A 12,363-nucleotide genomic window follows, 5' to 3' on the forward strand; every position below is an offset into this window, starting at 1 on the left:
GATCAATACTAATTAAATAATACTATTAATATATTAGAACTTATAATATATTAATAAACCACAAGTGTTGTTTCTCTCATTTAGTCTATCCAAATGCATGATGCCATGCAACCCAAATGGACCATGTCGGGTCGGGTCAAGTACATATCAGAAATAGTTATGGACTTAGACACCTTATCCAATAGAAGTATGATCCAAGTGGGGGAGAATTGTAACGCTTGATTTGTAAGGTATTTATTTTATTCGTTAATGGCTTATATATTTCTGGTTGGGCCTAGGAGTCCTTGGACATTTATTATTTTGGGCTATGGGGGGGGGGGGGGGGTGTTGTACGCTGGGTATACCACCCTATGTATGATGGGCGTACTGCTTGAAGTTGGACACAAATGCCATGCATGTATGCGCTGCGTACTAAGGAGTACGCAACGTACGTGTCCAGACCCAAAATCCTACATTTTAGGGTTTGAGCACTATATAAAGAACATTATGCCTTAAGGACTAGCCTCCCTCTTATCTCTAATCAGCCTCCACAAAACCCTAACTCCTATATTGTGTGTTCTTGTGCTTGGAAGGTCCCTTAAGTGCATAATTGGTGATTTTGATCCATTTTACAAGGAAATGAAGGTTGGAACAAGGTGGTGGTTCAAGGAGAAGTTTGTAGATCTGAGTTTTTTTGCTTCATTTCAAGCTTTTGCAAGGTATAAAGTCTTGAACTTAATACTTCATTACCTAGATCTCTTTTGGTTAAGTTTTTGGACCCTTTTGGTCCCATTATTGAGATCTTTTGAGTCTATGCCGTTTCTAAAGCTTTGAGATGCCACTCTTGGTATTATTTGGGTCCTAGAATCATAAAGTTGCCATATTTGAGACCTTATATCATCCATGCATGAGTATTGGTCATTTTTATGGAAGTAAATTGTCATATTTCGAGTTGGGTTCATTTGGGGGCATGCAAGTCACCAAGTTATCGACTTTATGGTCTAAGACACTTCATATGATTCAAATTTGTAATTGGAACCCTAGGTCTTAAAGATTTAAGTACTTTATGGGATTGTGGCTTAATGAGTTGGTACGTTGGGCGTACAAGCTTGTACGCTCCATGAAGCCTGTATGCTTAGCGTACAGTTGAGTACGCCCCGTGTACTCAATCGATTTGTGGCTTTGCGTTATTGGGCGTCGGTTTGGGTCACTTTCATGGACTTTGTGTTTTGGTCCTTAGTGGGTCATCTGGAATCAAATCTTTGGGCTAAGGACACATTATTGGGCCTTTGGGCTAAGGCCCATATAAAGGGATTGGGCCCAATTGGAAATTGGGCCATATGTTGGGCCTTGTTGGATTGTGTATCTCTTTTGGGCCATTGGATTGTGATTTAGGGTTTCATTCTTGGACCAAGTTATATTAGGGGTAAAATAGTCATTTTACCCATGTAGGGATTTTTGGTTAATGATGTAGATCCCATTGTTAATTAGCTTTTATTGGCAATTGACAGCTCGAGGAGTTGTAGGATCGGCAGTCAGCGATCATTCATTTCATTCAGCTTTTTCAGGTGAATTTCCTCACCGGGTTTAGTGGGTCTAAGGCACCAAGGTAGACCCTTGCTTGATTATGTTGATATACTTGTTGTCTGTGTGATGCTAGTATATGTTTGTATATGTATGATTCATTGGGCGGGGCCCGTTATGCAAGTGTGGGCGAGGCTCGTATCTCATTGTATGGGGCCCGTTATGCGAGTGTGGGCAGGGCACGTATCTCATTGGGCGGGTTCCGTTATGCGAGTGTGGGCGGGGCCCGTTATGTGATATGTTTGGTATGTGGTATCTTGGGGTAACTCATTAAGCTGTGTGCTGCCGACTTTTAGTTTATGTTTCAGGTACTTCCGGTTCCAAAGAGAAGAGCTCAGGTTGACTGCATCGCACACACCATAGAGATTTTGTTTGCGGGACATAATCTGATTTTCATGATGTTTGACACTTTTATTCATTTGGCATGTATAAACAATGTTTGGAATACTGTTTTTACTTAAATCAAAAATGAAATTTTTGGGTCATAATTTTTGGATGTTCCAAAAAGAGAATATGGTGTCTCAATAATGGCAACCGAATGAAGAGATGGTTTTAGCGCAATCATGAGTCGATATTTCGGAAGATTCCAAAAAAGGAAATGTGCAAAAAGATGACCACTATTGGCGACGTATAAAGGAGCGTTTTCTTAAGGTCATGAATCGTGGAGAGTACCGTACTAAAGATCAGTGTACTAGCAAGTTTTGCGAGATGAAAAAAGTTGTCACTAAATTTAATGGCATTTACAACAATTTGTTAATGCAACAGAAAAGCGGGGAAGACGATGAACAAATTTTAGAGACGACCCTTAAAATTTATCTTGTTTATAGTAATAAGTAGATCAAGTTTCTAAATGTTTAAGGGTTTTTATCCAAGTCCCCGAAATGGATAAAAGAGTATGGTAGCAAAGAAGGTGGTTCGAAAAGAACCAAGTTTCCGAGAAGTCTTACACTACTTCATCGGATGCACATTTTAGGGTTGATTTGAACGAAGTGAATGAGTTCAAGCTAAAAGAAGTAGTTCGGTCGATGGGTCGAGATAGGGCAAAAAAAGGACCGTAGCCGAATCATCAGGAACGGGAAGAGGAGATGAAGTTTGGAAATTTATAATTTAAATTTTCAGTGGCGTTTGAGTTTTGAAAAGGAGAAGTTGGAGGAGAAAAAACGATCAATAGAGGAAAAGCAACGAGCTCGAGAGGAGAAGCAACAAGGTCGGGATATATAATTTTTAAGAAATCCTTACGATCACCTCATCGGAGATGAGCTCGATATGGTTTTGAGGGCTAGAGCGGACATCATGAAAAAATATTACAACTAGTGTTTTTATTGAGGGAAAATGACATATATGCCCAATTAAGTTTTTGGGGTTTACCATTTAGCCACTTAACTTATTTTGTGGCTTTATGATGGAACGAACTTATGGGCCACCTATATATTTAGTCCCATCGACCAAGTTTGAATATTGACTTGAATGATGTGGCAAATAGTGTAGATGTGGCAAGGAAACCTGTTAAAACAAGTCTAGGAGACTAAATAGACAGGTGGCCCACAAGTACGTTCCCTCATAAAGCAACAAAATAAGTTAAGTGGCTAAATGAGTAAACCCTAGACACTTAATAGGGCATATATGTCATTTTCCCTTTTATTTACAATTTTTCGTTTTATGTATTTTTCTTTATTTTTTGTCTTCAGGAATGTAATCGTTTTTATGTATTTTTTGTCGGTTTTTAGGAATGTAATCGTTTTAAAGTATTTTTATTTATTTGTCGGATTTCAGGAATGTAATCGTTTTTATTAAATTAATAAAGTGTTTTTTTTATTTAATTATATTTTATTCAATTAAAAAAATATGGTATGACATCCATAGTTTTGTGGGTGAAACAAAAAAAAATAACATGACAATGGAAGTGTGGTAAATATGTCATGACATCTACCAACCTTAGATGCAATTTTTCCAGCCATATACTGGTTTTTATTTTGAAAAATATGAGCGAATTAGAAGTTTCATGGTTTTCGTAAATCTTTAAGTTGTCTTAAATCTCTCTCTCTCTTTATATATATATATATATATATATATATATATATATATATATAGGGAAGAGTTATATGGAAAATAAATGATTAAGGCAACACATATTTGAACCAATGAAAACATGACAACACATCACTTTTACAATAACTTCCACAATACATTACTTGTGAAGAAAGAAATGGACACGTGTCATTTGATTATTGGTTCCGGTAGATGTTGCCCTAGTTATTTGTTTTCCATAGAACTCATTCCTATATATATATATATATATATATATATATATATATATATATATATCCTAATAAATAAGAATGATTTTGCCACATGTCCTTCTCTCATTCAATTTGCCACATGTCATTTTGTCATAATTTAGAGATGTATTTATTTTCCACTTGTCATTTATTTCATTTTCCATTTCTAATATATTATTAATTAGTTTCCATAAATTAAACCTACCATAATGATATTAATTTCAAATTTTAAATTTTAAATTTCAATTTCAATTTCAAATAAATTTATAGTTTAAACCTTTGTGTTTAACATTTTGTTATAATTAACCTGTTTAGTATACGGGTCTGATAACTAAACAATAATTTTAATTTATTTATTTTTTGCATGTTTTTTCTCATAATTTTTATTTATTTCAAATTTCAAATTCAAATAAACTTCTCATTTAATTGTTTTTATTTAACATTTTGTTTTAATAACCCGTATAATATACGGGTTTCACAACTAGTATATATATATATATATATATATATATATATATATATATATATATATATATATATATATATATATATAATCAATCGCATGATTTTAGTTACAAAGAAGCTCTTCTTGATGTTCTTCCGCATCAAATGATCATACAGAAAGATGCATTTTATTTTCTATAAAGATGAACAAAAATTGAAGGGATTCTAGAAAAATATTTGTAAGTAGTTTTTCTCTCCAAGATCCCTACATCAAGGTCTTATTCCCAAATGATGTTATCTTAGTTAAGATAGCCGGTGTTGAAATGATTACCAAAAGAGAATGAACAATTACAAGGTGGCACTGGCATACGAGCTTAAAGCCAACTGAAGGTCCAAACTTTTACAAGATTGCTTTGAATCGTCTGGTAAAGAAGAAAGCATCCTTCTTGACCTACGTGCATGCATGTATCCAAAGCTGTTTGTATCCGTAAACGATAATAAATCATCATCATACAAACCAAAACTAATGTTTGGTTCGTTAAATGCACGATCTTTATAGCCATGGAAATTGATGTTAATCCCATGATTATCGATTATCTGGTCGTAGGGTTGGAGATAACTACTTATGTTGGCTTTTGTAGCTTGTAATAATAACCTTTTCTTCTTCATTCTTTCTCTTTTATGTGCGTTCTGATGACCACCCAATGCTTGCGAGGTTACGAACCCTTTGAAACAATACTGGCACTCGAATTTCTTTGTCTCTTTGGAATTCACCATGGGGGACTTCTCTTTCTCACAAGAGATTGTGGTGGACAATGATCCTTCTTTGCTTAGCATCGAGCCATTTTTAAGAGGATCAAGCTCAAACCCGAATAGTCTAATCTTTTTGTCTGTGGATACTGATGAACATGAAGAATCTGCATCCTCTCTTACCCATGTTGATGAAAGAAAATTAGACACAACTTCTCCCATCTGTATATCTTATGACTTTATATGCTTTTTAAAATGATTTACCAAAGGGAGTACCACTCCTCCCTTTTATAGCAAATCAATTGGCTTATGAGAGTAAAATAAAAAACAGCTTTCATAATCTTTTTTGGCATCATGCATGTAGCATACATGTTTATATGTACATGCTCGTATCTGTTTAAATGTAAAGAAAGACAAAATGAAAAAATAGAATAAAGGAGGGAATAGTCAAAGAGGTTTGTATAAAGCAGTATATGGTGAAGATCTCCCAGACATTATTGTAATAGATACAGCAGGAACATTTTCTCATCAAAGTGTATTAAATAGTGTTTGAGCATATCTAATGTTATAAACACATGGATTTATCGTACCATTTTTATCATTAAAGTAACGAACTATTCCGATTCTATGCTTAAAGTTGGGGACATGTTTTCTTAGTAATATTATACGAAAAAAAAAAGTCAAAAAAAGAGGTTATATTTGTAATCACCTGGGACGAACAGCTTCATCAAATCTAGCGTATTGTTCTTTAATTAATATATATATATATATATATATATATATATATATATATATATATATATATATATATATATATATATATATATATATATATATATATATATATATATATATATATATATATATATATTACTTTGATTGACAATTGCATACTGTTTGTTATCATGAAAAGACGGCAACCCTTTAATTTAAACAAGTCTTGTTGCACAAACATTAATAATACCGAGATTTTTTTATAGGATTTAAATACAATACATCCATGTATTTTTTTTACCTATATATATTGTAATTTATTGCAATTTAGGGTATTTGAATTTGTTAAACTTAGTTAAAAATAAACGGATTAATTAAATGGATCCCGCATAATTACAAGTTCCTAAATATCTTTCCAAATATAATTTTACAAGTTCATAAATTAACTTTTTTAAAATTAGATTAACATTTCAAATGTAAGCATAGAAATAGGATCCAACTACAAATTTTCTTTGAAACCCCTTATTGTCTTTTTGGTATTTCTAAGCAATTATAAATTGTGAGATTCTGTTTCAAAGTAAAAAAATGATTTTGTTTTTAACAAGGTGGGGTGTCAAATCTCACAAAGAATTATTTTTTTTATCTTAACTTTTACTTTTCCACAAAATATAACAAAAACACCAAACACGTTTACATTTCTTGATAATATATTAATATATTCCCTTTGTTTTTTAATTTGATAACAAGTTAAAGAATGTATTTTTCGTGTTATTTCATACAATGCATTTTAAAAATAAAAAGTTAAAGACCTCTGTCTAAATTTTTAATCAAATAAAAAATCAGCTAATTGAAAAATTGTCCAATCATAATTAATCTTTTGTTTGATACCCAAGACTTTTATTTAGTTATAAAGTTGTATCGTAACTTTTAAAACGCTAATTTTACATACATTTTCTAAAACAAAAAAGAAAATAAACGTACATTTTTCAAACAATTTTCTATAAAACTGAAGACAGCTAAAAGTCAATTGCATGTATAGTTTCGCCGGTTCAAACTTTGATATAAACAAGTTCAATTACTTTTTATTTGGAAAGTTAAAAGAAGATTTGGAAGGCAGCGCACATAGAGGTGCACAAAAAGACCGGTCTGACAAAATTTTATTTACTGATCGGACCGGATCAGGATCAAGCTTCAACTGACTTGTTTTGGCTTTAATTGCACAAGACCATGGACTTTGAATGGTTTAAAACTAATACTAGTCAGAGAGATTTGTGTATCTGGCCTTTTTTTAAAACCAGAATGTGCTTTAACCTAGCAATTTTGAACTCACGTGCGGTTAGACTTTAAAATTAGAGTAAATTACATTAATGGTCCCTATGGTTTAGGGTAATTTGTGCGTTTGGTCCCTAACTTATTTTTTAACTCGGAAGATCCCTACTATTTGTTTTTATTACGCGTTTGATCTCTGTCTTACCTAAAAAGACTATTTTGTCATTGATTTTTTCATTTATTTAAATAAACACACCCCGAACCCCACCCCTCACCTTATCTTACCTACCCCACAACTTTTCCATATTCAAATAATAGTCTTTTTAGGTAAGACAGAGACCAAACGTATAACAAAAACAAATAGTATGGACCAAACCCATAACAAAAACAAACATTAGGGACCTTCCGAATTAAAAAGTAAGTTAGGGACCAAACACACAAATTACCCCAAATTATAGGGACCATTCTTGTAATTTACTCTTTAAATTATTTGTAGTATTTTTTTATCATATATATATATATATATATATATATATATATATATATATATATATATATTAAAGATATCGTTCCTTAGCTACAGTACCTCAGCAGAGGTATTGTTCGTGGGTTACCACAGGTTGGCTGCTGTAGTGGAGTTTGTGACGTGTCCTCCATGCATTATGCACCGGCTCAAACTTCCAATAGCATTCATCCGGATACCCACCGCCTTCCTCTTAGCGCTTCAAAGTTCCATTCTATGAACTTCCCTAAAAATATTGGTGCTTTTCCCGTTCTTGCGTTGTTTCATCTTCATCGCCAAACTCTCTATCCTCCATCAATGACGAAATCTGATTCATCACCGAACCCTCAATTTTCCATCGGAGATTGTCGCCTGCTGCAAACGAACCTTACAAGTACTATTTCATTATTACAATTTTTTTTTTATCAATTTTGCATTGATTCCACCTCTGATATAGTGATATGCTTTCATCTATTCAGACCTCTACCCTACCCTCCGTCATAAACATCCCCAGTTATTCTTGTTTCTCTCCAGAATCGCTTCTCGGATACATGTTTTCTTTGATTGTGATGCAGTGATCTAAAATCTGTAAAATCGATCAATAGTTGGGTTTGCTCTTTTCCCACCATGAAAATCAGAAGACAACCCAAGAAAACGATGAAATCGGTAACTAATGTGTTTGTTTATGTGATTCATGCTAATTTTTAAGTTTTCCGCATCTACAATATAATTGTATCACTGATTTTTTTTTCAGGGCTTTTACGGGTGGGAGAGGAACGAACAATAAAAATGGAGAGTGAAAGGGAGTTTAATGATTAGTTTATTGATGTAAGGTCTAAATGTTTAAGGGTCATTGTTCTTCACAACCTTTCTCACTCCAATGAGTAAAAAATGAAAGGTTAGTTAGCTTCTTTCCTGATTCTTATGTTGGATTGCCTTGGATGTTTTAAAAATTACATGAGATGATTTCCACTTGCTGTTCGTTTGGGATCTATCAGGTTACGACTTAGATTTTTTTTTTAATTGATTTGTGCTTAGTTCATCTGTTTTTGTTTCGTGACTTGATTTGTGCTGGGCTTTCATGTATGAGGGTTTTCTTATCTACATTCTTATGCAACTTTGATGTGCACAACAACGTAGGTCAGATTGAAACTAATAAAGCAGAAAAAACATATACAGTTTGTTATTGATTATTTGTTTTTTTTTTTCAATTGAGTTGTTACAGGAAAGACTGTAGATGTTTGGAATTGTTATTACTCATTACAAGAACAGAAGAGGGAGTAATTAAACTGAATTTGCGTTTTTGAGGGTTGTTATGTGACAAACCAAAACTGAGCTGAAGAGCTCTACAACAATTTTAGGTGCTTACTGTAATAGTTCCATTGTAATTTTACTAAAATATTAACTTATTTTGTTGATTTGTGTTGGATTTTTTTAGGATGTCATATTTCATGTTTATTGGATTTAGGGCCAGCCTTTGATTTAATTTCACAGTACGATTCTAATCAAAACACAACAACTAATAATTTTTTGTGCATTCTTTGCAGTTAGATCTCTATAATTTGTGTACAAAAATATCAGAAATATTCTCAAAATCAGTTCACTTACAGTCAGGGGAATGAAGAGTTGTGGGGGAATGAGGATGTTGGAGTTAGGGTTATTAGAAAATAAAAAAAAGGAGCTTCCAAGACCGTTTCATCAACTTTTTGGCCACCAAAGGTATGTACTAGCCTTCACTCACCCCTAGCATATTTCTGCTCTCTTCCCTGCCATTATGGAGGCCGGAGTTGCCCTTGGCTCTTACATCCCTTTATATGCCTTTTGAACACATGTAATATTGGTATGCTTTTGTTGCTTATACACATGTGACAATGGCATCATCAGTAAAGAAGTTATCTTGTGGAAGAAGGATACACCACAATATATACTTTCTAATGCATAAGGTTAAATGAGTAAATTAAAATCAAGTACTCATACATTGTTGTAGGGGAACACCGTTTCACTTGCCATATTGGGGTAGGGGCTGTTAGCTTACATTTACATTTTTCATTTGATTGCTATCATTTAATAAACAAGCATTCTCATCTTGACTTTTTAATAATCATAACTTAGAAAAAGAAACACTTACCATTTTATTTATTTTTGACAGAGCCATTATTTTAGACCATGGAAACCCATCTATGAAGAAGGCGTTAGCTGCAACTGAAGGTATGATATTTATTCAATCATCACCATACATGGTTGCCATATATATGAATAAAACCAAATTTTAATATCTGAATGTTTACAATGTCTCTTTTTCTTTCATTGATTTCAGTGAATAATTCATGGATAAGGTCATTCAATAAGCAGAAAGAACCCCCTTTCAAAAAGATGAAAGGTGAACCTTCTTCTGGTGAATATAATAATTTTTATCTACGAACAAAAATATTTGCTATAAAGATATTTTAATTTACCTGTAATTGCTATTGTGTATCTATTACGACAATAATCCCTCCAAAATCTGGTGGGAAACCTGGATTATCCTCCTCAACACCTTCCAAAATCAAGGCTTCCGCTTCACCAATACTATCTATCCCTGAACAATCTGTTGTTCCATTGTCCCCATCTATAAATAGGAATATTACCAAAGTGCCCTTAAATAGAGAAGATGCTACTTTGACTCAATCTAGCAAACAGAATGCTAGCACCTCTGAGAAAGAAAGAGTCAACAGAGTTCCTGTTGGAACTATATTGAATAAACCAGGGAACAATGAAAGATTTGAAAACAAACCTTCAGACCTTAAAAGTTTGCTAATTTCTCTTATAATGGAAAAGCCACAGGGAATGAACTTCAAGGTAAGCATCTAATACCTTTTTCTTTTTCCATTTTCCTTAAAATACTAATATCATGTTTCATGCATGAGCATGACCTTCTAATTCTATCTTTTAGGCTTTGGAGAAAGTTGTTGGAGAAACAATTCCAAAATCTGTGAAACAAATTGAGCCCATCTTGAAAAAAGTAAGTGGTGGTTATAACTTATAATAGATACTCGATTAATTTCTTGCATTACCATGGCCATTAAGACAAACTCCAATGGCACTGTAGCAAGGTTTGAACTTTAAACTAAATCCCAACTTTTAATCTTTTTATGTCTTACCTATCATAACAAATGAAATTAATTTATTTATATCATGTCGTTTTCCATGTGAACAACAGAAATGGAGTTACCTAAGAAGAGGTCTGACAATAGTTGATCATGTTTTTACAAATCTGAAAAGTTTCTTGTGTTATTCGGCAACTTTACTCTCCGGGTAACATCCTTGACCTACCTTCTTTTTGGATTTTAAGATTGATGGATGTTTTGGATCTTCTCTTCTAATCTTAAGGTAAAAGCTACTTTGATTTTTGTATCAAATGAAGTTGCTTTTTTGATTTTCTTCAAAATGAGACGCATGTATTCATATCTAAGTTTATGTAAGATAATATTATCCTACCTGTATTAGAGAAAAATACATGTATTAGAGAAAAAGATTTTAGGAATCAAATTATCAACCTTTTATGATAATTGTATGGTTTTAAAGTTCATGTAATCTAATACTATGCTACTCATGTGTGATCCCTTTAATTTAATATGTTTCCGACAGTATTCATACAATTTTGAAACAAGGGTATTATGGTCAATTTAGACTTTCTTCTATTATAAAGTCGGTTGGCAACCAAATTTGACTGACAAATTTATGAAAGCATTCTCAAATGTTGTTGAAGAAGTTAAAGTTGGCAATGGTTTATCAGAAGGCATGGCCCAGGTAATGATGATTTAGATACATATAAAATTACCTAATTACCCCCAAGTTTAGGCATCTTAACTGACTCTGCATCTCATTTTTTACATTTTCATATTTTTTATTATAGCCTGCCATTTTTCATTATTTTTTCTTATTAAAACATTCTACTTTTCCAAAATACAATTTCAATTTTTTGGACTAAATAAAAGAAATAATATTGTACTTTCATTCATTTGTGTATTGCATTTTACTTTCACTTTTCTTATTATAGCATCCTACTTTAATTGTGTTTTTTATGACATTCTATTTCTCCAGAATATAATGTTGTAATAAGGAAAAAAGTGAAGGTTGGATTCTACAATAATGTGATCAATAAAAGTAAATTGTTATTTCTTGCATTTAAGTTTCAAATTGTTATATAATAATCTACTAAATCATGATGAATTTTTTCTTTTTCTTTCAAGTTGTTCAACTTTCAAATAACTAGCAGAATGCTTAAACAATGTAACTCTTCTGCAAGTCAAATTTGATATCAAATTTTTTTGTACATCGTTATATATTATCGCCTTACATTTTGTTGATGAATACAATTTCAAGGGATTGTTGCCAAATAACTTTCTTCTTGAATTGAGGTTTTAGTTTTTTCTGTTGTTCAAATGATTTTACAAATTTATTTATTGAGTTTGTTAAAAGTTTGAGTGAGAAAATGGATTTTTGTATGACATGAACTATTTTGAAGTTGGTATGAAGTTGTAAAAAAAAAAAAAAAAAAAACTTGACCCCATTGCATAGCATGAGTTTTGAAATGCATGTTGCTCTGTATGATACAAAGAAATTAAGATCCTTGAAGGTCTCATCAAAAATATCCTTCAAGAATGAGACTCAAACAATAACACCCTCTTTAACCTAATGTCGTGTTCAAAGTATAAACAAATAGTTCATGAAAAAATATTTACAGGGAATAGACCGAACAAAAAATCTCACATTTGACCCCGCAACACGGGGTCACTCACATAGTTAAATAATTAAAATCATCACTAACGAGCAGACGTACATATTAACTGGATTACAGGG

At 32.5% G+C, this 12,363-nt stretch overlaps 1 protein-coding gene across 1 annotated transcript; it reads right to left on the bottom strand.

The window, feature by feature from the left end:
• Positions 1-4,634: 4,634 nt before the first annotated feature.
• LOC145095347 (zinc finger protein 5-like) lies at positions 4,635-5,258 on the bottom strand. Its single transcript, XM_079033246.1, has one exon. It carries the CDS (start codon positions 5,256-5,258, stop codon positions 4,635-4,637), a length of 624 nt encoding a protein of 207 aa, XP_078889372.1.
• Positions 5,259-12,363: the final 7,105 nt, after the last annotated feature.

The sequence above is a fragment of the Lactuca serriola genome, chromosome 3, assembly GCF_051521515.1.
Source record: "Lactuca serriola cultivar US96UC23 chromosome 3, Lser_US96UC23_V15, whole genome shotgun sequence".
In the NCBI taxonomy this organism is placed as follows: domain Eukaryota; kingdom Viridiplantae; phylum Streptophyta; class Magnoliopsida; order Asterales; family Asteraceae; genus Lactuca; species Lactuca serriola.

What these genes read in the sequence shown, in the direction of transcription:
- LOC145095347 (XM_079033246.1), bottom strand. Translation starts at nt 5,258, where the DNA reads ATGGGAGAAGTTGTGTCTAATTTTCTTTCATCAACATGGGTAAGAGAG.